Raw genomic sequence first — 27,688 nt, forward strand, 5'->3', positions numbered from 1 at the left:
TTTGACAAGCTTTCTTATTCCTTTAACAAGCTTTTAAATATACCTTTTGATGATCATAACTGCTAAAAGCAAATTTTCACTTTAAAAAGATATTTTTAAAAACCAGCTTATCTTTTATTCTTGCACTAATCTTCCATTCTCAAGAAACTGTCTTTTGTTATTCCTCAGTGTAGTGACTGACTACAGCTGTGTTAAGATCAAACTAACCTTCAACTGCATTAATTATGCTCCAATCACAGTAAGAACAACACCAGTTCTTTATCTCAAAAATGAAAGATGGTTTTTAATGGCGCAATTTTAGGAGTGTCGATATTACTATTTTCATAGCAAAATTATAACAAGTAATTCAAGTAAAGAGTTGTTCTAGATTGAATGTGCAAGGCAGCATAAATGACATGAAAAAAACGAAATCTGACATTCCCATTTTCAATTTGCTAACATGCATATTGAAAGTACAGAACATGAGAACAGATAAATTACTGAACATTCCACTTGACCAACTCAAATTTCTCACCTCTGTGGGGGGAAAAGGGGGCTACAAAAATGGAGGGAATGCCTTTCTCACTGTTCGGGCTGTGCTCACTTGTGAATTTATGTAAGATCACAGCACATAATGCAATGATATGGGGATGTTTCTCTACTACTGTAGTCAGCACCCCCGACCAGATCAAACTTCAATTTCTTCTCACCAACTGGGAAGGGGGGGGGGTGTCTTGATTCGTTTACGATGCTAACCGTTTTTAAGGCAGAGTAAATCACTATAGAGCAGGACTCGTGAGGCCGAATTCAGTTTCCTCTGATCAAGTGCACCCTTCCTGTTTCCACACAGAAGCTCATCGTTTTGCCGTTGAAAATTTCCAGTTACCACAAAGTGACTTTTCCTCAACTCCTAGTCAGCACTGCTTTCCAGTAAAAGCGCCTATGCTTTTCACCGCGTCTTTTAGGCGGAGTTCTGGTCATCGGGCTTCTCTTTGACAAACTGCTTCCAATTTTTAAAACGCCCCGGTCCAAATGAATCGGAGCTCGCGTTCGCCGTTACCCAGAGCAGCCGCCGGCCGGGGTCCAACACGTCTCCCACCGCACGCGCGGCCGATGCAGCCGTCCGCGGTAGGTGGGGCTGTTTACAGAGGCTGCGGGGCTACGGCTGTACGTGAACACTCGGACTCCCTCCTTCCTCAGATACTCCTACGTTCCTTCGACCCGCTCGGACTCTCGGCCTTTTTTTTTTTTTTTTTCTTTTTTTTTAAAAAAAAAAAAAAAGCTCACCGCTCGTGTCCCCAGTTAGAAAGAACTACGTTAGGCAACCAGCCGGTCTTCTCCCGACTTCCTGATCCTCAGAGCTACAAAAGCACGAGGGCTGGCGCATCGGTTTGCTGGAGAAACAACCTTTGCTCCATTCACCCCGGGGGGGGGGGGGGGGAACGCAGGGCTTCCCGTCTGGGCACCCCCGGGTCGCGCAACCGACGCCCAGGGAGGGGGCGGCGCGGCCGGGGCTACGCGGCGACCCCCGCCCCCCCCCACGCACTCCCTCCACGCACCCCCCCCCCCGCCCTCCTCCTCCCAGAGCGCTGGGCGAGCCGGGCCGCGCGCTGAGGTGCTGCCCACGTGCAGGGAGAGGCGCGGAGAGCCGGGCGTACCTCCGAACATGTGCGGCGAGAGGTGAGCCGGTAAGGAGCCGATCACCAGGCGCGGCCCGCCGGGGCCCCCGCCCGCCGGCCGGTCCCTGCCGCCGCCGCCGCCGCCGCCGCCGCCGCCGCCGTCCTCGGGGCTGCTGTGCACCGAGTCCTGCGAGCCGTACGGGCCGCTGCTGCTGTTGGGGATGCTGAAGGACGACTGCGCCGCGCGGGCCGCCGCCGCCACGCTCCCCACGGCCCCGCCGAGGGAGCGGCTGCGCGGGGCCGCCGAGGCCGCCGCCGCGCCGCCCGAGCCGCTGGGCTGGTGCGCGCCCGGCACCTGAGCCGGAAACCTCGCCGCGGCCCGCGCGCCGCCGCCAACGCCGCCAACGCCAACGCCGCCAACGCCGCCGCCCGCCGTCCCGTTGGTCCCTCCGCCGCTGCTGGAAGGTAGATCCGAGCCCGAGTAGGCGCGGGTGCGGCCGTTAGCGGCGGCCGGGCCGCTCTGCTTGGCGCCCATGTCCGCCCTGCCCCGGGCCGGGAGGGCGGGAGCGAGCGGGCAGGGCCGAGGCGCCGCGGCCGGCGCTGCCACCAGCCCGCACGTCCAGGGCCGCCGCCCGGAGCCCCGAAGGGCGGTCGGCGCCCGGCGCGCTCCGGGGCTCGCGGGGCGGGGGCGGGGGCGGGGGCGGGGGCGGGGGCGGCCCGCCGGAGGCCGCGGGGGGAGGCGAGGGCAGGAAGGAGGTCGCGCCGCGGCCGGCTCAGGTGGCGCTGCGGCGGCCGCCGGTTTCGGTTCTGAGGCGCCGCGACGGGCCGCTGCCGCTCTCTGCCGCCGTCGCCGCGCTCTGCGCTCCGGGCCTCGGTACCGCCTCCTCCCGGGCGGCCGCAGCCACCGCCGCCATCCTCCGGCTCACACGGCGGCGGCTCGCGGCTGAGGGGGAGGCGCCCGCCCAGACTCCGCCGGGGCCACCTTCCCTCCTCCCCCAGCCACCCAGCTGGTATTAACGGAGGAAAGAGGAAAAAAAAAAAAACGGGCGGCGCGTGAGGGGAGGACGGAGGAGGGGAGGGGAGGGAGGGGCGGCGCGCGCTTCCCGGCAACCGTCGCCGCGCTCCCCGCGGCGAAGGAGGGGCGCGGGGGGCGGGGGGCTGAGGGCCCCGGGGGTGGGGGCTGTGGGCGCCCGGCAGGGGAGGAGGCGCCCCGGCTCGCACCGGAAGGCCGAGGAGCAGCGCGGCTCCAAAGTGCACCCGGACTCGGTGTTTGGGTCGCGGGCGGGCGGGCGGCCCCACCCCCGCCCCCTCGCGCCGCCCCGCGGATTGGCTTCCGCCGGCCCGGCCCCGCCCCCCGGCCCCGCCCCCCCGCGGCCTGCCCGCCCCGCCCCGCCCCGCCCCGCCCCGCCCCGCCCCCGCCAAGGTACAGCGGTGTGGTAGGTGCTGCGGCCCGTGGGCTCGGTGACGGACGGGCCGTTGGCCCCGCCCCCTCCGCCACCGCGGGGCCGAAGCCGATTGGACGGACGGAGCCCCCCGGGGCGCCAACCAGAAGGCGGCCCCTCCCCTCGCACGTGGCCCTGGGACCCTGGATGAGACCGCGTGTCCCAACTTGTCGTCTTCCCTGCTGGGGGGTTGGGAAGGGTCTGTCTCCTGGGTCCTGAGCCTTCGGTTTGCGGGGGGAGGGGTGTTTGGGGAGGGGGTAACCCCCTCATCCGTGTTACTCAGAGCGTGTCTTTTAAATAAAACAGAAGCTCAGCGATGTTGATGATAAAAAACTAAGAACAGCAAAAACATAAATAACCCAAGAGGGCAGAAGCCAACTCAGATCTTCATGAGACTCACCCCCATGAAACTGACCGTTGGAGGAAGCGCAGTGGGAAGAACTAAAGATAATCCAGCCTGACCTTCGGTTGCAAAACGAAAACTGTGATGCGGAGAAAGCTGCACCTGATTTAGGACCATCTGGGGTCTAGGTCTGGGATCAGAACTGAATTACGTGTCGTTTTGGGCTTTAGTTTCCTGACCGGGGATGTTTATATTAAATTCCTAGGGCACCGGCAGCTTTAAAATCCTGTCGTTTCTCTAGGGTCACCTGGCTGGCTCAGTGGGTAGAGTAATGAGACTTTTGATATCTGGGTTGGGGGGCCCCACTTGGGTGTAGAGATTACTTAAATAAACTTTATAAATAATAATAAAGTCCTATAATTTCTCTAAAATGGAAATTAGCAAAATTTCCTGAGAAGCTAACAACTGATAAGTTAAAGAATTTCTTTTCTTTTTTTTTTTTTAATCCTCAGTTCATTTCTGTAATGTAGTGTCTTGGTGGCAGAGCATGGTCTGGATATCCATTTTGAAAATGCCTGAAGTGTCCACTATGTGAAAATAATAATTGATACTTTTGCACAAGCTGCACAAATAAATACCTTATCTTTTTTCCACATTTGTAATGTCATTTGTGTGATGATTTTCATCGTCCAAAAATGATAATCAAGTTTTCAAACAAAAGTGAAGAATATGTAGATATAGATGCATTGAGTGTGTATATAAAACATATCTGAGAAAGTATATGCACGTGTTTATCAGTATATATGTAGCAGTATCTGAGAATGGAAAAACAAAGCGACTCAATGCAAACCTAAAAAAAATCTTTCATCCTGTGTGTGAGCTTACTCAGTAAGCAGAGAAAAATTTGAAAGGCTAAAGTGGTTATCAGAATGACAAGTTCTAATTCAAGAAGGTATTTAGTGATAGGATGTGATCTAGCTTTTACTGAATGAGGCCTTCAATGTAAAACTCTGGTAACAGGAATATAGAAAAGTAACACACTATGATTTTAAAAAAGGAGTAAAAGACTGATTGCAAGTCTCTGAGGAGCTAACAACTGAAAGAATTTCACATTCATCATTATATATGCATTTTAAAAGTTTAGGTGCCTATAACAAGGAGCAAATGCCATTCAGTAGTTAGAACTATTAAATGAAAAGATTTAATGATAAAACCGTGTGACTCTTAGTTGTATCCAGATTTTGTTATATTTTGCTTCATCACAACCAAACTTATATTTTGAAATCATTTTTACTTAGATGCTAATTACATGTCTCAACATTTATTCCTAGCTAGGGGAAAAAAATCCACCCCTTATAGAACCAGGTTTCTAACATTCATCTCACCCACAACAGCTAGAATTTTACATGTTTGAGCATTGATTTATGTCCCTACCTCACAAGACTAAATTTCATGATTGCATGTAAGGCGTGTGTTTTTTTGCTCACCATTGGCAGTGCTTGGCACACAGTAGCCTCTAGGTGAATATCTATTGAATAAATGAGTGGCCAGAAAAGTCATTTACAGCCTGAATATTGGACATAAGAGAATAGAAATTGAAGCTGATCATTAAGCTCATAATTACGCGTTTTGTGTGACTTTGTACCAGGCATCTTAGGACAAGATAAGCTACACCATGGGATCAAACTCCGAAACCTGAGGGCCATGATGCAAGGAAAGCACGTTGTGAGCTCACCTGGTCTGCCCTCTCATCTCTCTTCAGATGGTTCTCCACCTTAATGGCAATCTCGGGTTTCTCTTCAAAGTGGTGGCTTAGGGACCCATGCTCTTATGTAGCGTCTCAGCAGGCCCCAGACTCCTCACAGAGCCTTCTCTAAATCCTGTGTGCCTGGCTGGCCAGAGGAAAAGGGCAGCAATTGAAAGTAGTTTTGCCAAGCCTGGAAGGGTTTGCGTCCCTCCGACCCACGATCCGTGCTGGCAGAAATCAGTCACATGGTCTAACTCAACTGCAAAGGGGTCAGGAAATGTGGTCTTATGTGTGTGCCCAGAAAAAAAAAAAATCACTTTGACAAGCACATAGCAAGCATGTCTTTGCCACACACAAGAACAGTTGCCTGACTGTCAAATACCTAAGCTAAATATTAAATCTTAGTAAAACATTTTACAATAAAAGTTAAGTGAAAATTTTCTAGTGACAGTGAATTATTAACCCATCAAAATGTAAGCAAAGAAAAACTAATTTTCATATGCGTGCAGATCAGCTAAATTCTATCTACTTTTTTTCCCCTTAAACAGCAGAAATGTATTGTCTCAAAGTTCCAGAGACCAGAAGTCCGAGATCGAGGTGTTGGTTCCTCCTGAGGGCTGGGAGGGAGAATCTGTTTCATGCCTCTCTCCAGTTTATGGTGGTTTATTGGCAGTCTTTGACATTCCTTGACTTATAGGTGCATCCTCTTGCTCCCTGCCTTTGTCAACATGTCACACTCCCCGCGCGCCTATCCAGCTCCAAAATTCCCCTTTTAATAAGAACACAGGTCATATTGGGTTAGAGGTCCACTCTCCTTCAGCAACTAATTACATCTGCAACAACCTTATTTCTAAATAAAGTCACATTTTTCTGATACTGGGGAGTTAGAACTTCAACGTATGAACTTTGAGGGAACATACTTCAACAACCAGAACAAGGAGCAAAAAGGAGTGTTGGTGTGGCAAAATGGAAAGACATAACAGAATTTGGGTTCCAGTCTTAATCTGTTGATAATCTGTTGTTGACCTTGAGCAAACTGGGCAAATAAAGGAGATCCTATAGATGATACCGAGGCTTCTCTTCTAGTCCTGTTGTTCTCAAAATAGCACTGCTGTGGGAAGACTTTTCTGGAAATTTTAACACACCAACGGCGAGTACTTTCCTTTTCTGTTCTTTGGCCGCCTGCTACTGGTGGTCTTTGCTTTGGTTGACCAATTCGGGAGTTTCCTCAGAAAAGGGTTCCCATCCTTGTAACCTTCCACCATATGCATAATGTCAGCTCAAGGGTTCCTGGACTTTGGAAAGACTTTCCTCCACAGCCTCCCACAAAAATATAGCCAGGTCTTCCTCGTTTCACCAAGCATCCTTTCGGGGTCACAGAGAGGATGCTCCAGGGAAGGCAAGACACCACAGGCAGATGGGTGCCAGCTCTGCTGGGTGCAGAGCAGCGAAACAGTACCCCTTTCCCACCTGCAGCCCTGCACACCTACTTTAAATTGTGCTTCTAGAAACACCATCTAACAGAACTCTTAATTTAACCATGTAGATCAGTAATCCTCAAAGAATAGTCTCCAGATTAACAATATCTGCGTTGCCTGAGACTAAGTCAGAAAGGCAAATTATCAGACCCCTACCCCAGACCCACTGAATCCAAAAGTGCTTGAATAAGCCCTCTAAAGGGTTTTGATGCACACTAATGTTTGAGAAACACTGACCTGGATACTCACTGGTTAGTTTCAAAATAGAATACCACGTTTAGATGTGATCATCATTTTGATTAAATGCCCTCTCCATATGGATGTCTGCTGTGACCCCACTCCAACCACATCATCACGGGCTGACATCTGTATTCCCACTAAGTGCTGTGTTAATGCTTCCCCACAGCACTGATCATGCTGTTGATCTTGCTTGCTAGTCACTAAGCAATGTGGTCCATGATAGGCTTCACATCTTTTCTATTCTATAACCCCCAGCACCTAACAGTGCCTGGCACCTCTGATGGGCAATAGATGATCTGTGAATGAATAAATGAGTGAATGAATATTCTTACTTACATGATTGTTTCTTGAAGGTCACACATGACCTTGTCTTATACTTATTCTCCTTGACATCTCCTCTGTGGTATATGTCCCCCTCCTTTTCCTCTCTGGGTAGGCCTTTTTTATTCTTTCCCCATGATAATTCTGGAGTTAAAAAACCTTGGCTTGCTATGTTCTTTCCTTGGCCCTCTTCCTTCTGTCTTCACTCTCTTTCCAAACAGGAATCCACATTAAGCTGTCAATGTGTTTTATCGTCAACCAAACAGTTCTGGCTTCATATAAAATGTGTAGCTTCTTATTATATCCTACCAGTTCTTCAAAAATCAAAAGTGCTGCTTCATTTAAATCAGTACACATGGGTGTACATACATGTCTAGAACAGAAGCAAGTTTCATGAGCTCATACCCATGTAACATGGGATGCGCTCCATTTTCTATTGTATTACATTTCGCTTTTGTAAAATACTGGTCACTGCCTACTGAATTGATTTTACAACCCACTAATGGGTGGTAATCTGGTAATGAAGATCTGAATCACTGCTTTGCAAGCTTTAGTGCACAAAAGAAGCATTTGGAGATCTTGTTAAAGCAGACTGCCAGGCCCCACCCTCCAAGATTCTCATTCCTTGGTTCAGGGCGGAGCCCTGAAAATTTGCATTCTAACAAACAGCCCAGCAACAGGGATGCCATAAGACCTCAGACTGTATTTGGAGAAGCATCGCTCTAAATGATGCTTCCCTGTACATAATCAGAACTGTTCTTTTCATGTCCTCGTGACTCTTAAGTAACAGAGCCCCAGCTCTTTAAAATCCTAATCTCTGAAGCTTTTTCATATGCTCTATTTTTCTTCTTCCTCACATGATTAAATGGTGATATTCTGACCCAAGACTTTCGGGGTTTGAAATGAGTTTGAATTGTTAAAGCACTGAACATCGACAACATTGGTGGCCAGAAACCCACACTGGAACAGGTATGCTAATTGTGGGCTTGTCAGTAAAAATACCTCACTGATGGGACACCTGGCCGGCTTAGTTGGTAGAAAATGTGGTGTAGATTATTTAGAAAATGAAAAATCTTAAAACAAAAAAACAAACAAACAAAAACAAAAAGCACCTGCCTGATGGGTTTGCTGTTACACAGTTTGGATTTCAGTTGAAGTGAGTCTCTTCCCTTGGGCACTTATTCTTCTTTTTTGCTTCTCTTCCCATTCTTTTATTTTAATTAATTAATTAATTAAAAATTGTTTTTGTTTTTAACAATTTTAAAAATTGTTTAATTTTTAATTTTTTCTAAGGAAATTAAAATAGAGGTAACATACAGTGTTGTATTAATTTCAGGTGTACAACATAGTGATTCAACACTTCCATATATCACTTGGTGCTCATCACAGTGCAGTCCTTCATCCCCATCACTTCTTTCACCCATCCCCCACCCACCTCCCCTCTGGTAACCATCAGCTTGTTCTCAATAAGAATCTGTTAAGAATATGTTTCTTGAGATGCCTGGGTGGTTCAGCAGTTGGGCATCTGCTTTCGGCCCAGGGCTTGATCCTGGAGTCTCGGGATTGGGCCCCCCATCAGGCTTCCTGCATGGAGCCTGCTTCTCTCTCTGCCTGTGTCTCTGCCTCTCTCTCTCTGTGTCTCTCATGAAGAAATAAGATGTTTAAAAAAAATAAAATAAAGTGAGCTCATCCAGGAAATTCTTATTTTTTAAAAAAAGAATCTGTTTCTTGGTTTGTCTCTCTCTCTCTTTCTGTCTCTCTCTTTTTCTTTTTTCTTTTGCTCATTTGTTTCTTAAATTCCCACATATGAGTGAAATCATATGGTATTTGTCTTTCTCTGACTTATTTCACCTAGTGTTATACTGTCTAGCTCCATCTAGGTTGCTGCAAATGTCTTGCCCACTCTTTTTTAATTTATTTTTTACTAAGTAAACTCTATACCCAACATGGGGCTTGAACTCACAACCCCAAGATCAAGAGTCACATGCTCTACCAACTGAGCCAGCCAGGTGCCCTGTCTTATCCACTCTTTTAAAGCTGTGCTGGATCAGATCTTTGACAGTCAGGAAAACAGATGTGCATAGGGCAGAAGACCTGCCACATCATTTGTCCTCTCAGTAGGACCCACAGCCTATAAATAGGTCTCTCCTGCAACCAGCACCAGACCTACACTTTTTGCTAAAGTCTCTGCCATCCCATGTTTCCTTTCATAGTATGTAAAAGATGGCCATGGTTCCCCTCCTTCCCTGCTTTCTTTTAGGGTTATACACTACCCAGTCTCTTTACCAAATTATAGGACTATCTGCATAATTACTTATCTTTAAATAGCCTTTTTCCTATTATTTCATTTTAAAAAATTTGGGCAGCCTGGGTGGCTCAGCAGTTTAAATAAATAATAATAAAAATAATAATAATAAATAATAATGAATAATAAAAATAATCTTTAAAAAAAATTTATTCATGAGAGACACAGAGAGAGGCAGAGACATAGGCAGGGGAGGAGAAGCAGACCCCATGCAGGGAGCCTGATGTGGGACTCGATCCCAGGACCCCAGGATCACGCCCTGAGCCAAAAGCAGACACTCAACCACTGAGCCACCCAGGCATCGCTATTTCATTTCTTTAAAGAAATAAATGGACCATCTAAAATTTATTATTTTTATTTTTATTTATTTTTTAAAAGATTTAATTATTTATTTGTGAGAGACAGAGAGAAAGTGAGAGAGAGGCAGAGACACAGGCAGAGGGAGAAGCAGGCTCCAAGCAGGTAACCTGATGTGGAACTTGAACCTGGGACTCCAGGATCATGCTCTGAGCCAAAGGCAGGCACTAAACCACTGAGCCACCTAGGCATCCCCAAATTTATCTTTTTTAAAAAAGATTTTATTTATTTATTTGAGAGAGAGACAGAGGGAGAGAAGCAGATTCCCCGCTAAGTGGGGAGCCCAAGGCAGGGTTCCATTTATCTTGCTAAATCCTATAGAAAACACTGTTTAGGATTTTAGTGGTGATTAGAAACTTATATCTTAAATTCTAAAACAAAAGTTAGTTTAGAGAAATGTCTAAGGATCACATTGTGTGGTAATTTTTCAGAGAACATCCATAATTTATACAATGCCTTTAACACACTTTTACTTTTCTATTATGAGTAAGCCAGATTCTCTCTTCCCTTTACTCTGATTGATTTTTTAATCAATCATGCCTATCTTCCAAAGGATGGAGCCAATCACTACCAGATTATAAACATACACCATGAAGTGGGTAAACTCAAGCCAGAGTCAGGCCCTGGATCTGTCCAGCACTGGCTGTGGGATTTAGGGCAAACTACTTAACCTGGCTAAACCTGTTTCCTCTCTAAAATGCAGATGATCATAAGACCAGTCTCACAGAGGAGTTGTGAGTCTCAAATGACTGAGTCTCTATCTGAAAATAATAATGAATGTGTTAATAAACTTACAAATTTTTATCCTAGTGTCACTATCTCTAGCAGGTTATACTAATTTGCATACTTTCTCTAGCAAGTCAAGATATTGTAATATATACTAATACTCACTGGAATTGATTTTATTACTTTGCATAATTTTAATGCATTATTGACACTTAGGCTTTATGGGTAATAACTGTTTAGTAGTCATTTTCTAATAAGTATGTACATCACTAATCTTCACACTATGACATATCATGATGACAAACCTACATTTTTCTACCACGGGATGGATGGATGTGCATGCATATATATCTCTATGAAACTTGAAAAGAAATTGTGATTGAGAGACCAGGGATTAGCTATTTGAAATTTCTAATATTTAAAGCTTCTTCTTTTAAAAAAAAATATCTTTTTATTCTAGAGGGCAGTTAAATTTCACTTTCACTAAGGAGACTTTGGGGTCCTGAATAGGATTAAATGTGTTGTAAAAGCACTTCATGTTAATCAATCAGTGACCAGATCCCTAAGCTATGTTAAACATAGATTCTGAATCATTTTCCTTTCTAAATACAGCTTGAGACACAATGTCAGCACCTATTTTTATTATCTAAAAATAATTCTTCTACATCAAAGTGGCATAGAGTAGTAATCAGAGCTTAAATATTTATATTATGCTCTACTCTCAATCTACTTTGGCTTGGAAATGACATTTAAAAAAAAATCATTAAAAGCCCTTATTTTAAAACCCTTAATACCAAATAACCACAAACCATGCTGCTTTTCCTCCATTATGAAGAAATCGCTCAGATTCCATACATAGCATTTTAAAAGGAATCCCTGATCTTTATTATTAGGGACCTACTGTTGAAAAAGATATAACATTTAGTGGAAAGGTGTGACATGGGGTCAGTACCAAGAGAATTTTCCCAGCCTAGTGAGGTAAAGAATAGCTTGGAGAAAAAATAGCTCTCTGCTACCTAATGCATGTGGCTCCACCTCCAATGCATATGCACTCTTATTCCTGCTTCCTACCGTTGGTTTAAATCACTATGGTTATACATGAATGATTAAAAAGTGTTATAAGACATTTTCCCTTACCACCTCCTCCCACCAAAGGTAGCCAAAAGCCCCAAGAAAGGCAAGCTCCTTATTTTTGGCCTAGATTGCATAAGGCTCCCAAGTACGGAAACTCTGTTTCTGTTTTATTTTTAATTCTCTACAGTGCCTGCTTGTAGAGCTCCCAGACAATCTGCACACAGAAGACATTCAGTAACTGCTGGGGATCACGAGGGACAGCAGTGATAATGCATGTCCTGAATTACTACTGACTTAACCAGGCTGTTGTTACCACATTAAGTTTGTGTGTGTCACATCTGCTGTCCTCTACACTCTTTGGCCAGGGCAGCCCATGCCCTAGGCAGCCAATTCCCTTGGAATTGCTACTGATTGATATATGCTCCCAGGTTAAGCCAGGTTGGAAATGGTAAGCTCATAATTGCAGGTCTAATTTTCCTGGGCAACAAGCAAAAACCCAGAGCAACAAGAGCTACTGTTCAGCCTGCCCCACCCTCCGTTTCCCAGAAGCCAGATGAGCTCTCTGGCTGTAGTCTAGGGATACAGGTTTAAACTGGGCAGATATTAGAACATAGCCCTCTACTGGGTCATCCCTGGTGCCTGGAGGCATTAGGATATCTTGGGACCCATACTGGAGATGTCTTCATTCTTTAAACCAAAAGTGGCTGGATGTCATTAATGTGCCCTTTCCTGTGTTTAGCACTAGGGATGCAAAATTTAACCAAGCACGGTCCCTGCCTCCAAAAACCTTATAGCTCATAGTCAGGGGACACAGATGTAAATAATGAAGTGAATCAAGTGCAGTGTGGTAAATGCATGCAGGAGCTGAGTGCACGGACGGGGGCTGGGTGAAGCGTAAGGAAGTGGTACTGAGCTGTCTTGAGAGAGAGTTGGCTTAAGCAGCCATGGGCATTCCAGGCTGAGGGAGCCTGAAGCAAGGGAGAGCTTTGAGCATGGGGTGCACTGCAAGCAGTTTGTTATAGCTGGAATGAAGAGTAGGAGGCCATGAGGTGAGCTAATAACCTGGAAAAGTAGGTTGAGGCAGAGTCTAACAGGCTGGGTGTGCTGGGCTAAGAGGTTGGAATCATTCCAGAAGGCAGACGGGAACCACCTCACAGAGAAGTAGCCTGACTGTGTTTACAGCTTAAAAATAAATCAGGAAGTATTTTGGAGGCTTTATTGATAGGAGGGAGGGAAACAGAGTACAGTGAAAGATGGGCCAAGAGGCTGATGTAGGGCAGATTCAAAAGCCATTAAGAGACTAGCCTCCACAGGTCTTGCAGACCAGTTGGATGTTGTGTATGACTGAGAAGGCACAGTCAGGGATGACGGAGAAGCTTTCTGCTCCCTGGTAGCACCAGGTAGGAAGTATGGACGAAAGGTCAAGTTTGATAAGCAGGGAGACAAAGACAGCTTTGCAAGGTGGAACACAACCAGCTTTGGGTTTGTGACAAGGCGCAGGGTTAAGTTCTGTTGGCTTTAGACACCCAATCCTATGTGGAATGGGTTGTTTCAGTCAGGTTTCTCAAAGGCCTGGATTTCATGTTGCACAGTGCTTGTCAGCCCTGAAGCCAGGTCTCCCACCCTCTGTGTGTGGGTTCTCCCTGTTTCACGAGAGACATCCTAAAAATGGGGAGTCACGAGGGGCAGCAGAGCTAGTGCTGTGCAGTCAGGTTGGAGGGCGACCAAATATTAATGCTGGGTGTGGCAAATTTATTTTTCTTCATTGTTAACATTCCAGGAGCAGGGGAAATTTAGGGCTTGTTATTTTCCAACACAGTTTGTGGTACAAACAGCGGTTTCCTCTTACACTAAATGAGGCTATTAAAAAGTTCTTCACCTCAAACATTGCATCATATATTATTTTTAAAATGATGACTCTGTTCAGCAGAAAAATGCCTACCTAAAGATGTCCATGCCCTCGTCCCTGGAACCCGGGAGTATGTCACCCTACATGGCAAGAGGGACTTTGTAGGTGAAGAGAAATGAAGGAGCCTGAGGTAGGGAGATTGTCCTGGATTATGTGAGTGGGCCCCATGTAATTACAAGGTTCCTTGTAAGCGAAAGAGGGAGGAGGAGAGGCAGAGGCATAGGAGGTAGAGTACAGTAGGAGGAGGACCTGATTGGCCATTGTTGACTTTGGAGACAGAAGGGGGCCACAAGCCAAGGAATGCCAGGGACTTCTAGAAATGGGAATAGGCAAGGGAATGGATCCTCTCCAAGGATCCAAGCTTGGAGAGCTTCCAAGAGGAGTGCAGACCTGCTGACACCCTGATTTTAACCCAGTTAGACCCATTTGGTATTTCAACCTCTATCTAGAAGGTAATAGATTTGTGTTGTTTTAAGCAACAATGCTCATGGTAATTTCTTACAGCAGCACAAGGAGACTGATACAATGACTTTTCTTAAAAATTTCGGAAGCCCCCAACTACAAGCTGCCTCAAAACCAGAAACAAATCTAATAAGCATGCCCATGATATCCTTAAATCCTTATGTGGCTAATCATACATCTTTTTTCTTGGCCCCCTGCCCTACTCTTAGCCATGGTAGCATTGGCTGTTGCGGTCTCCTGGGGCCGGGTGTCTATGGTAGCATGCTGCTTTTATTTATTTTATTTATTTTTTAAAGATTGTATTTGTATTTATGAGAGAGGGAGAGAGTGAGGAAAGGAGCAAGGGACAAACAGACTCCAAGCTGAGAGCCTGACATGAGGCTCGATCCCAGGAACCCGCAATCATGACCTGAGCCAAAGTCAGATGCTTAACCTACTGAGCCACCCAGGTGTGCCAGCATGCTGTTTTTGAATGACCCTATATGGAACACAGTCCTGACTTCCCAGCCTCGCAGACCGCCACCTAACTGCAAGCATTGAGATTAGAAGGTCATGGTATTAAAGGGAGGGCAGCCTTGGTTTCAGGGATTTTGTGTTTTAAAGTATATGTTGTAGACAATATATTTGGTGAAATTAAAATTCTCAAGATAGGCTTGTGTTTGCCAGGACCTGAGGAAGGCTCCTGGGTGAAGGCTGGGACATCTCCCACAGAGGAAAGAAGGTGGCAGCTGGGAAAGTCCACACTGACATCTAGTGATGCAAAACTGCACTGCCAAAGGCTTGAAACCTGAAGCAGTTTGCATCAATGGGCTCCTCATTTCTGATGTGTGTACCCCTCAATTCCCCTGTCCCCCAGGAAGGCTCAAGACCCAGGGCAGACCAGGGGATTCCAGCTGCCCTGGGCGGGGCCAGGGCAGGGCAGGCTTCTTTACACTCGTGTGCACTGGTGCAAAGTTTAGCCACCTGAAAGTTTTAGCTCTTAATTTTTTGGAATTATTTCCACACATTGTAAAGCTGAAGATTTTACTTTGAAAAGCCTTTTTGTGCTTCTGGTGGTTAGACCCTTTAAGGCCAAATGAGTTTCTAAGAGCATTTACATTTTCTAGGTCCACCTAATGATTCCTTTGGCTGTGATGTCCTGAGCACGAAATAAGCTGCACCAGGGACGATGGAACTAGTAGAGCAGGTATGCCTTTATTTGCCTCGAGAACTTTAACTGCATTTGGTTTTCACCAACTATGAAGCTAAAAGCACAGAAGAGATGGAAAAGAATAGCCCTTCCATTTTCCCAGTTTTCTCTGATACACATGATGAAAATAAGTCAACAGAGATAAGATTTCTCTTTCGTTAGTGGGGACAAAATTAGGAGCACGGCTGGATTTTGAAGGCTGGTGCAGGTACCCAGGTGAAAATGACAATGACGTGCATGTACTTAATGAGCTCTATACTTAAAAATGCTCAAAATGGTAAATTCTATGTTATGTACATTTTACCAGACTAAAAACATAATGAAGCTGACCCGCATCAGTAGCAGTGGGAATGGAAGAAGATTCAACAGATCTAATCAAATGATTTTCATATCACTCTCATGGGCAAAACACGTACATTAAGTGCAAATGAATGAATATTAACCTCCAGCACACTAATGCCTGAAACAGTCTTACAACCTTCTCATTGAAACAAACTGATCTAAACATTATGAAATAAAAAAAAACAAAAAAAATAAACATTATGAAATAATCAGATTTCACAAAAATGTGTGTGTTTTTCATACATGCAGAGTATTTTCTTTTATGGCATGTTTATATCAAGCTTCAAGCAAATCATACAGGTGGGAAAATAAAATGTGCTGCGCTAAAAATACATAGATTTAGCAGAGAGAGGGCAAAAAAGAAAAAAAACAGAGGCAGCTTCTGATTCAATTTCGACTGTCAAAAATATGAGAGGTAAAAGCATTACCAGAATTCAGTTGCTTCCATGAGGTGAAGAAAAAAGGAAAAGATAAAGAGGAAGGAACTACAGATATGACCCGTGCAAGACAACAGATTCATAGGTTTGGAAAAGACAATTTGTTACTTTTTAGAATTTGCAATACATTGAAATTGTGATTCACTGAAATGCTAGGGAGGAATTTGAAAAGCTCTTGAATTCCTTCAGTAGAACATAACATTTCAATTAAATGTTCACAAGTACATCTATCAGGTTTCTCCAGTATATCTTTTTAACAGATGGCATACTACTAATAAATGTTATTTATTTATTCCCATCCCCCACCACTGATTGGGTTAAGAAGTGAAAAGCACTGCCAAGACCAGTATTGAGGAGAATGACAGCTATGATTAGCATTTCATTTTAATACAGTAGGATTTTTTTCTACTGAATTAAAGTTATTCGACAATAACTCATGAGTTTCAGAAGGAAATGAGTTTCCTTTCTAGCTCACAAACAGCTTAAAATGTACCACTCCAAAAAAGTTTTTTTAAAGCCCTATCATACAGAAAATTCACTTAGCTTGATACACACAGACTTCAGAGAAACAAGAGTTTTGGAAAGCCAGGCCATCTCCTCTAGGATTTTGTAAACTCATTATCAGGCAGGGGAAGAGCAAGTGTCTATTACCTTCAATGACCAGTTTTAGAATGAATGTGACCTACAGTCAAATTTGAAATGGTGATGGCTTGATAAATTGAATAATAGAAACTGTCTTGTTTTTCATATTTAGTGTAATCAGGTTAATGGCTTTTGTATGATTTTCCAAACTACTTAATGGATATTTTTTAAAAGATTTTATTTATTTATTTATTTATTTATTTGAGAGAGAGAGAGAGAGAGAACACCTGCATAAGCAGGGGGAGGGGCAGAAGGAGAGGGAGCAAATAGACTCCCCGCCAAGTGGGGCTCTCTTACAGGACTCCAAGATCATGACCTCAGCCAAAGTCAGATACTCAACCAACTGAGCCACCCAGGTGCCCCCTTAATGGATATTTGATGATTTAAAATAATTATCTTTCTAGTCAGACAAAATATGAAGAATTCAGATTTTCCGGATATGTATCTATTTGTATCTGTTAGAGCAGGAAGATGGTTGGAGCAGAAACTCTAGGCATTGATCTATGACCAATGCCTATATGTGGTAAAATATTCATAGTGATATAAGAAAAATTATGACATGGGACGCCTGGATGGCTCAGTGATTGAGCGTCTGGCCTTGGCTCAGGGTGTGATCCCGGAGTATCAGGATTGAGTCCCACATAGGGCTCCCTGCATGGAGCCTGCCTCTCCCTCTGCCTGTGTCTCTGCCTTTCTCTGTGTCTCTCATGAAAAAATAAATAAAATCTTTAAAAAGAAATTATGACAATGCAGTGGTTGCTTTTTAAAAGAATCTATATAAAGCTAAACATCTTCAAACAGTATGATTCCTAAAAAATTAAATATGCAATTACTATATGACTCAGCAGTATGTATATCAGAATGGCTGGGAGTCATGTCTACTAGACAAAGAGCCCCAGGTGGTTCTAACAGGGCTCTATCCCCGCTTCCAGGTCTCATTGACTCCTCCCCAAAACTATCTAAACAGGGAATTCTTGCTCAGTAATATTCATACATCCAGGATATTTTAGTGGGGCTAGAAAGTACTTGGACTCTTCATTTGTGAATTCACCCTTTTGCCTTCACTACAGGGCTGCCTTAGCCTCCCAGAAAACAGGTAGGACTTCCAAGAGAAAGCAAGTCTTTCTGACATCTGACATCTGACAACCAATACCATATAGAAGGCTTTATTTCTAACACTAGTCCTTCACACTGGAATTTGAATACATTTTTTTTACTCTTACAGGCTAAGTTGTCTAGACATTTTGTTATTGTTTCCTCAAGGAAAAATGGAAGCGATTAAGTCAGGCCTTTCAAACTGCAGGTTATAACCCATTAGTGGAGCAGGAGAGCAATTCAGTTAGGAATGACCAGCAATTTTTTTTTCCCTCTAATGAAAGAGAAGTGTATTGAAGGACTAGAAGAATACCAAAGTGCAAAACATATAGTGAAGGTAAATACTGTTTCATTAAATTTATAAGTATATATTCTGGGCTGAGACATAAAATGTTTTTCCTAAACTGAGCCATAGGTTAGAAAAACCACTGGATTCATTACATGATCTCTATAATCTATTATAGCTTAAAATTCTATAAATCTCACTTTCATAGTAAACACAGAATTCTCCTTTCACCACACCAGCTCACCACCCCTGTCAACAAATCCAAGAGCTCCTATTTGTCCTTGAGGCGGATGTGCTGTCCTGAGAGCAATTTGCCTTGATTCCTTCATGCAGACTTAGAAGTTGGGTCTTCCTCTGATCTCTTCTGGCCCTGGGATAATGATTTTCATAGTGCTTATTCTACTATGCTGTAATTGTTTATTTGCCCATCTCCCAGCAAGCTGTGCCTGTACTTTAGCGAGGCCTGTTGCACATAAGAGAAATGAGGAAAGGAAAGAACCAATAGCTTCATTTGCTTATAAGAGTTGTTCTCAGACCCAGTATCACATCAGAATCCCCTGGGAAGCTTTTTAAAAGCCCAATACTCACACCACACCCAGACAATTAAACAGAATCAGTGAAGCCCGGGCATCAGGACTCTTTAAAGCTCCCCAGGGGAGTCCAGTATGCAGACAAGGCTGAGACCCACTGGCTAAGACGAGGAACTGGGGATCTTGTTACAATGCAGATTCTGATCCCCTAGGTCTGCAGTGGGGTTCAAGATCTATCCTTCCTTCCTTCCCTTTTTCCTTCCTTCCTCTTTCTTTTTTTTTAAATTAAAAATTCATTCATTCATTCATTCATTCATTTAGAGAGATATGAGCTGGGGTGTGGATTGGGGGAAGGGCAGAGGAAAAAGGAGAATCCTAAAGCAGATCCCTCACTGAGTGCAGAGCCTATAACTCAGAGCTTGATCCCAGGACCCTGAGATCATGACCTGAGGAAATCAAGAGTTGGCCGCTTAATCAACTGGACCACCCAAGTGCCCCCAAGAATCTTTCTAACATACTTCCAGGTTATATTGATACTTCCGGCCTGCAGCTTACATCTTGAAGAACAAGAGAAGAGCACCTGATGGATACTGGCAATGTAGAATAAGCCGAGATAGCAAAATCAAACAGATCTGAAAGACCGCAAAGGTAGTGGCCAGGCATGTGGTTTCTGGAGGAAATTGCCAGGCGCTGTTTCTCACTAGCTATGTGACCTTGGGTTATTTACTTCAAGGTTTTCCCATCTGATAATGAAGTCTATCAACTCTTAGGGTGATTGTAAGGTTCAAGCAGCATACTTCATAAAGACCCAGGCACATACATGTGCATGATTAGTATTATGATTATGTATCCCAGCTCCACCTACCAGCTTTGTGCCCTTGGCAAATAACGTAACCTCTCTGAGCTTCAGTTTCCTCAAATGTAAAATGGGAAATCATAATATCCATCTTACAAGATTGGCTTTACATAAACAAATGGCATGTAAAATTCTTAGCACAGTAATTGACCTGTGTACATGACCAATAAATGGTTATTCTCCAAATTAGTTTCATTCAAATTGTGATGAATCATTCTGACCTCCCATAGGCACATTCTCTATTTAACCATCTGTCAGATCTCAGAATCTTCTCTTGCCCCCACTCTCCACAGGCCCTAGGCTGAGGGCCAGATGACAGAAGATGGAAGGCTCATCTCCCTCTTCATTTCAACATGTTATACCTCAACAGCAGGACTTGTTTTTATCACCCTATTGAGTTCACATGGGTAGGTTTGGGCAGCAGCAATTATTCTCTATATTACTTTAAAGATGAAGAAATACTTGGCTCTGACATGTTGGATTTTCTCAAGCAAGTCCCATATGGAGGATAAAAGCTCTTTATTCTAATCAGAGCCAGAGAAACTGCTCCTGACTTCATGCTTCTTTAAATCCTCTCTTTCAAAACACTTGGAAGACCTGCAATGTGCCAGGTTTTGCACCAAATTCAAAGTAGAACTCAGCAGAGGTTTGAACAAATTGCTGCAGGATCACAGGCAGGGGTCTGGGAGATGGGGAGAGGCAGGCTCTGACAGGTGGAGATGGGGGCAGATAACATATGATGTTTCATAGAAGACGTGCTATTTTGGCTGGGCAGGGAAGGTTAAGGAGGAGTTGATAAGTGAGAAATGGGGGGAAAGGTATTCAGAAAGAGAGAACAGCATGAAAAGTGGGAACAAGGTGGGAAACTGCATGGAATGATCAATATGTTCGGGGAATGGCAGGTAGCCGGACTCGAAGAAGATAGAGTTAGAAAGTTGGCCTGGGCCAGATTGTAAACCAGATAAAAGAACTGGGATTTTAATCCTGTTTCATCAACCAAATAGGTCACTTCTGAGAGCTAACTAGATGGAATCACAGAACACCCAGCACAAAACTGCCCTGTTTCAGGCTGACACCTGAGGCTAACACCTCAGCTTTGGAAAACCTTGAAGGCCTGACACTGTTCAGATTTGTGTATATTGGACAGGATCCTGACAGCAATGTGGATTGGAAAGGAGAGGGAGTGCCTATAGTCAGGTAGCCAGCTAGGAAGGCAGCGGGGACGGAGAGGAGAGACATCTAGGAATAGGTTTTGTCAGAAATAACAATGGATTGAATATATGGGGACAGAGGAGGAGTGAGAATATTTAATGACTTGGCATTTCCAGGCCAGGTGATATGAGGACTAAGGAAGACAAGAAGAGGAGGAGGTTTTGGGAGGCACGCTGTGTTGGAGATACTTGCTAGATATTGTTGTTAATGTCAGTGACCCACTGGCATTTAGGGCTCCAGGTGTGCTGCTCGCAAGTGGAGATGGGAGACAGAGATAGGAGACATCCTAAAGAATGATACTAGGAGGAAGTTGCTGAAAATCACCGAGGGAAAGGAGATGGAGAGGGAGAAAATATGAAATATGAGACCTAGGGTACACATGCAAGGGGGCTGGTAGAAGAGTTGGGGAAGGAAGATGGAATCAGAGCAGTTGAAGGAAAAACAGGAGAGAGAGTGCCCCAGAAGGTGATAGAAGGAGCAGATTTGGGCAATGAGGACTAATCCACTCATTCAAGACCCTCCAACAGGTAGAATGCGAAGAAGACTGACACCATTCTTGACAAGAGACCGTCTATCATTGTTGAACTTTCTGGAGTGGTGGAGGTGGAAGCCCAGACCACAGAATGTTCAAGACTTCTGGAGCCTGAGTCCTGGAAGGAAGCCCTAGAACACACTTCCCCTGGGGACTAATCATGACTGGGAGGGGAAGAGGCTACGGTAGCTCAAGGGGGAGGCAGTTTGCTTGCTCCATTTCCTTCTTGCTGTTTACCTCAGAATCTGGTATAAACATGTGGTTAGAAAACGAGAGACAAAGAAGCTGAATGTACTTCAGTGTCTTCTGGGTCTCACTTTTATAGTCTTGAGTCAGGGACTTGAAGTGCTTTTCCTTGTCCAGGGTGACAGCAGTTTTAAGCGATTGTGTTTATTGTGTTTTCCAGCCCCAAATCTTGTTGTCTTGGCTTGTATAGGGATGTAACTTGGTAATGGCCCAGTTAGGACATTGCAGTGTCTAGTGTGTAGGCACACCAGTGTGTAGGCCTCTATAGCTTAGCTATTATAAACTGTGAAAAAAATCAATTAAAAGTTTACTTCATGAATACTCATGATTCTGTGCGTAAGATGAAAGTGGATGGGATCATGGGCCCTGAGAGCAACTGGGTTATTTGTCTTATTATTGAGTTGTAAGAGTTCTTTATGTGTTCTGGAAAGCAGGCTTTCCAAGATACATGATCTCCAAATATTTTCCTCCATCCTGCGGGTTAACTTTTGACTGTAATAGTGTCCTTTGAACCACATTTTTAATTTTGATAAGATCCAGTGGATCTATTTGTTGGCGTGCAGTTGTTCATAGCATTACCTATAAGATTGGTAGTAACGTCCTCATTTTAGTAGCTTTCTTCTTCTTCCTCTTTGTCAGTCCAACTAAAGGCTTGTAAATTTTACGTTTTCATCATTTGAAAAATGGGCGAAGGATTTGCATATACATTTCTCCAAAGAATATTTACAAATGCCAAGAAGCACATGAAGAGATGCTGAACACCACTAATCATCAGGGAAATACAGATCAAAACCACAACGAGGGGCCACTTCACACCCACAAGGGTGGGTAGGAAAAAAAAAAACAGAAATAATATATGTTGGTAAGGAGGTAGAAAAACTGAAACTCCTTGTGATTCCTCACAGAAATGTAAAATGGCATGGATTCTTGAAAAACAGCCTAATAGTTCCTCAAAAGGTTAAACAGAGCCCTGGCAGATGCTGTCCCCCCTGGAGCCACCTGCACCGTCCAGCCATGGTCAACCCCACCATGTTCTTCCACGTTGCTATGGACAGTGAGCCCCCAGGCTGTATCTCCTTTGAGCTTTTTGCAAAGTTTCACAGACAGTAGAGAACTTTCATGCTCTGAGCACTGGGGAGAAAGGATTTGGCTGTAAAGGTTCCTGCTTTTACAGGATTATTCTGGGACTTCTGTGCCAGGGTGATGACTTCACATGCCATATGGCACCAGCAGCAAGTCCATCTATGGGGAGAAATTTAATGATGAAAATTTCATCCTGAAGCACCCAGGTCCTGGCATCTCGTCCATGGCAAATGCTGGAACCAACACAAACGGTTCCTGGTTTTTCCTCTGCACTGCTGGCACTGAGTAATTGGATGGCAAGCATGTGGTCTTTGGCAAGCTGAAAGAGGGCATGAATACTGTGGAAACCATGGAGTGCTTTGGGTCCAGGAATGGCAAGACTAGCAAGAAGATCACCATTGCTGACTGTGGACAAATCTAATAAATTTGACTGTGTTTTCTCTTAACCACCAAACCATTCCTCCTGTAGCTCAGGAGAGCGCCCCTTCATCCTCATCTGCTCTAAATATCCAAAAATCTTTGTGCCATTTAAAAGGGCAAATTTTATGGTTGTGAACTGTATCTCAATTTTTTTTTTAAAAAAAAAAAAGGCTTCATTAACACCATTAAGCTCTTGTCCCCACCACTTTCTCCCAATTTATCTTATCAATTCCTGACCTCACTGCCTTCTCTCTACAGATGCCTTTACCCCTCCTATTCCTGTGCCTGGACCAACGTCCTTTTCTCCACCTTGTTTGTGAGACTAACTCCTATTCATCCTGCAAAATCACAGACACTGTTTTCCTGTAGAAAACCTTCCTGAACCTTCCTAAGTTCATTACTTCCTCCTCTGTACCCTCTCTGTCCCTCCCACACACATTTCTAGTATTTATCACAGAGCTCTAAATTCTTTGTTTAGGAAATGAGCTCTCTGAGAGCAAGAATTGTGTCTTAAAGATTGTTGCCTCCTCAGAGCCTAGAACAAACAGTTGCAATTAGGTAAAGTTTCCTTGAAGTTGAATCCGAAAGTCAAAACTATTTCATGCTGCATATTGCATTAGGTAATAATTCTTTGTTTGGTTTCAAAAAGCCAGAGAGAGATTGGTCCTTCATCAGACAGTCTTTGGATTTACTGCTACAAAACTATTCCGACTAATTTCTCCCCAAGGATTTCAAAAGGACTAAATTATCTTAACATTGGATCTCAACATTCCTGGCACATGAAGCAGGTGGGACTCTTCTTTTCTGGCAGGGTTGTCTCTACGCGGTGCCAGCAGGCATAGACCTCACGGGTGAAGCTTCTTCATAAATGCAGTGACCAGAGAAAAATTAATTGCTGCTTTCACATTGTGCTTGTGTGATCTAGAGGATTCTGCAGAGCTGCTGCTAATACTTCAGCTATTGTCAAACTAGCCTATGAGAAATGCACTGAAGTTGATCCACACCAGTCCTCAGTCCAATTTGTGTAGGTCACAGCAAAGATGAATTCTTGCCAAAATAAATGAGTGAAGAACGCGTGCTTACAGAACTGCATCTAAGATACAGTAATCTTGTTTGTCTGAGGGTCCTCACTGTTTCTGGATCAAAACAGGGCAAATCTTAAAGCCCTGTCTCACTAGTAAGTAGCTCTGAGGTCACGCATGTAATGACTAATGTCACAATCCCCTATGTCAGCTTGACCCTCACCCTTTTTTCCCGTGGCCATTTTGACCATGAAAATACCTGGATGCTTGGGACTTCTCAGCAAACGCCAAGCTTCCAAAGCTTACAGAGGCTTGGAAACATAGCCTGTCTGCAGGCAAAGAGAGAGTAGGTGGGTATTGAGGAGAAAGGATAAAACAGGTTTCAGTTCTGAATGAGGGGAAACCACATTGTACCAAGACACAACAAAGGCTCTGTGGAAGGCTCGTAAAAGACCCTCTGATGAACAGATCTGCATGAGGTGGCAGTAGAGGGTATATACACGTGTGTTTGTGTGTGCTTACACATGTAAGTGGGATGAAAGAGGGTAAGGGGTGTGTGAGGTGGGGTGAGCAAGGTAGGGAATAAAGAAGTGGGGGTGGGGGACAAGAGAATCTCAGAACCTCCCATAATCTCAGAGAGCCAAGCTGACTTCCCACAATGTCAAGGCGCCATGCCTGCTGCTAGCAGTATGTCTCCTCTCCCCATACGTAACCATGTGAAAGGGAGTGAACCAGTGGAGACGGCTCCAGGGGATCTCTAAAATGGAGACTGTCAGGCCTGAACTTGCTTCATCAACTACCTTTGAACAAGTTGGCAGTCGTGGGAAAGCAGAAATAACAAAGTGGATGCACTCCAATGAATTTGAGTTGAAATGGAATCCTCAGCCTGTGAGGACCTTCCAGTGGTGGGATGTGATCGTTCTCTGTGAGGAGCAACAAGGCATTGGGGAACGTGGCGGCCTGACTGGCCAAGTGGATGCAGTGGTTCCCTAGGGAGCAGCCTTAATAGTCTGCCCTTTCTGAGGGACTGCTTGTTTAAGGGTGGTGAAGAATAAGAGAAGTAGACCGGAAATGAGGCCTCTTACAATTTCCTTGAACTCCGAATTTTAGGCTCATTATTACACATGAGAATGTCTAAAAAACCGTCTCTGGCAAATAACAGACCTCAAGCTGGGATTATTAGAAATGAGGTTTAGGAAGGAAACAGGTACAGTTAGGGCCATTATGAGGACCAAGTCCAAGCAACTGGACATAACTTGATAGAAGCCCGATTTATAAGACAAATCTCCCTACCACGAAAAACTTGATTTCTTTTTTGAATAAAGTCTTCTAGTTTTTAGCCTTTCGGTGTTTTTTTTTTCTTTTTTTAATTTAAAAAAGAGGGGATCCTTGGGTGGCTCAGCGGTTTAGTGCCTGCCTTTGGCCCAGGGTGTGATCCTGGAGCCCCGGGATCGAGTCCCACGTCGGGCTCCCGGCATGGAGCCTGCTTCTCCTTCTGCCTGTGTCTCTGCCCCTCTCTCTCTCTTTCTATGTCTATCATGAATAAATAAATAAAATCTCTAAAATAATAAAAATAAATTTAAAAAAGATTTTATTTACTTATTTGACACACACACACACACAGAGCACAAGCAGGGGGAGAGCAGAGGGAGAGGGAGAAGCAGGCTCTCTGCTGAGCAGGGAGCCCAATGAGGGGCTCCATCGCAGGACCCTGAGATCATGGCTTAAGCCAAAAGCAGATGCTTAACTGGCTGAGCTACCCAGGTGCCCCTTGCAGTGTTTTTAAAAATAAGCTTAAAAGGGTAAATGAAATCACCCAAAAATCTACCGAGAGGCAACTACTATTAGTATTTCAATATATTTCTAGTCTTCCATTAATTTTTCTTTCTATAATTGAAATTATAATGTGTTTGGATTAGTTGGGCATTTGTCATTGTTGCTGCTGCACAGATGGAAGATTTGCTAAAGTTACCTTAATTAAGTACCATAAGTTTATTGTTAAGAGTATAGGCCTCATATTGTGGGACCTCAGGACTGAATGTCAGACAGATTGCATGGTGTCTAGAAAGTTGTTCTGAGACTTCAGGTCATCCAGGGCTCAGCATGGCTTTAGCAAACCAGGTTATTTATTACCCTCTCACTCACTTAACTCTATATACTTGTGGCAGATGGTGTTTTCCAAAGATGCTGCAATAGTATCTCCCATTCCACATGCTCCTCCAGAACTTTGACATTCTTTTTTTTTTTTTTTTAGATATTATTTATTTATTCATGAGACACACACACAGAGAGGCAGAGATATAGGCAGAGGGAGAAGCAGGCTCCCTTTGGGGAGCCCAATGTGGGATTTGATCCCGGGACTCTGGGATCACACCCTGAGCCAAAGACAGACGCTCAATCACTGACCCACCCAGATGCCCGAACTTTGCCATTCCTGAAGCAAGATGTGGAGCCTACGACCCCCTGCCTTTGAAACTGGAGTGAGCTTGGGGCACTTGGGTGGCTCAGTTGGTTAAGTGGCCAACTCCTGCTATGGGCTCAGTTCTTGATGTCAGGGTCACGAGTCATAAGTTCAAGCCCTGCTTTAGGCTCTGCTCTGGGCATGGAGCCTACTTAAAAAAGAAAAGAGAAAAGAAAAGAAATTGAAATGACCTTGGTGACTGCCTTGGCCAACAGAGTCTGGTAAGAGTAATACTCTTTTTCTTGGTTATCTTTAAAAGTAGGCTCCATGCTGGGCCTGCATGCCCAATGCAGGCCAGAACTCATGGCACTGAGATCAAGACCTGAGCTGAGATTGAGGTAGATGACTAACCAACTGAGCCACCCTGGCGCCCCCAACACTCTGACTTCTAAGTCCAGGTCATAAAAATGCCATGTGCTTAAAAAAAGAAAAGAAAAGAAAGTCATTCTCTTTAGCCTCGTCCTGTTGAAACCCGTCACCATGCTGTGAGACAGTCCATGAAGACGACCATATGGAGAAGAACGAAGAAGGCCCATGGCTCACCGTGAGTAGCCAGCCCAAATGTGCCAGCCGTGTGAGTGTGTTGTATTAAAACTGGACCCTTTTCCCCCGGCTGAACTTCACTCGCTGACTCTTCTCATGAAACAGAAACTAACTGTCCCCACTCAGTTCTGACAAAATTACAGATTTGTGAGCAAGGTAAATTTTTATTGCTATCTTAGGATGCCAAGTTTGGGGACGGTGCATTATACGGCAATAGATAGTGCCTCTTCACCACCATGATGGACACGCAATGCCTTTTTAACCTCTCCCTGGTGTCCAATTGCTTTTCCTTCACTGGGCCTCAGCATTAGGTTCTGCCAAGGAAAGTTCTGCGTGATTCAATTAATTATTATATTCCCTGCTGGCCATTCTGCAGGTAAATTGGCTTTTCCTGGGCAGCTTTCTGTTCCTGGCCCAGCTGTGGTCAGCTGGAAAGTTGACTGGATAAGAGACCTGTGGAAGAGGACAACAGGAATGGCTGGCATTCTAAGGCCTCTCCTAGGCAGGTTAGGTTCTGCTAACTATTCAAGCTTACTGATTTTTCTCATTTATTTATTTATTTTTAAAGGTTTTATTTATTCATTCAAGAGAGACAGAGAGAGGCAGAGACACAGGCAGAGGGAGAAGCAGGCTCACTGCGAGCATCCTGATGTGAGACTATCCCAGGACCCCAGGATCATGCTCTGAACTGAAGGCAGACACTCAACCGCTGAGCCACCCAGGCATCCCGATTTTTTCTCATTTAATTACAAGTCTTTGCAATGTTAACAAATGCTTCATGAACACAATT

At 44.5% G+C, this 27,688-nt stretch overlaps 1 protein-coding gene and 1 pseudogene across 2 annotated transcripts in view; one reads left to right on the forward strand and one right to left on the reverse strand.

Moving 5' to 3' along the window:
* The window catches only part of ZNRF2 (zinc and ring finger 2), a 108,898-nt gene extending 106,077 nt beyond the window's left edge, over positions 1-2,821 (reverse strand). The window contains exon 1 of one of the 2 annotated variants that reach the window (XR_012010722.1): positions 1,638-2,821. Coding sequence is in view for 1 of the 2 variants with exons in the window: in XM_072783612.1 (XP_072639713.1) it covers positions 1,638-2,133 (496 nt within the window). In the remaining variant the exon portion in view is untranslated. The remainder of the gene's footprint in view (positions 1-1,637) is intronic. The other variant, XM_072783612.1, reaches the window with a different exon arrangement.
* LOC140608748 (peptidyl-prolyl cis-trans isomerase A pseudogene) lies at positions 1,738-26,804 on the forward strand (annotated as a pseudogene).
* The last annotated feature ends 884 nt before the right edge of the window (positions 26,805-27,688 follow it).

This window comes from Canis lupus, chromosome 18, assembly GCF_048164855.1.
Source record: "Canis lupus baileyi chromosome 18, mCanLup2.hap1, whole genome shotgun sequence".
In the NCBI taxonomy this organism is placed as follows: domain Eukaryota; kingdom Metazoa; phylum Chordata; class Mammalia; order Carnivora; family Canidae; genus Canis; species Canis lupus.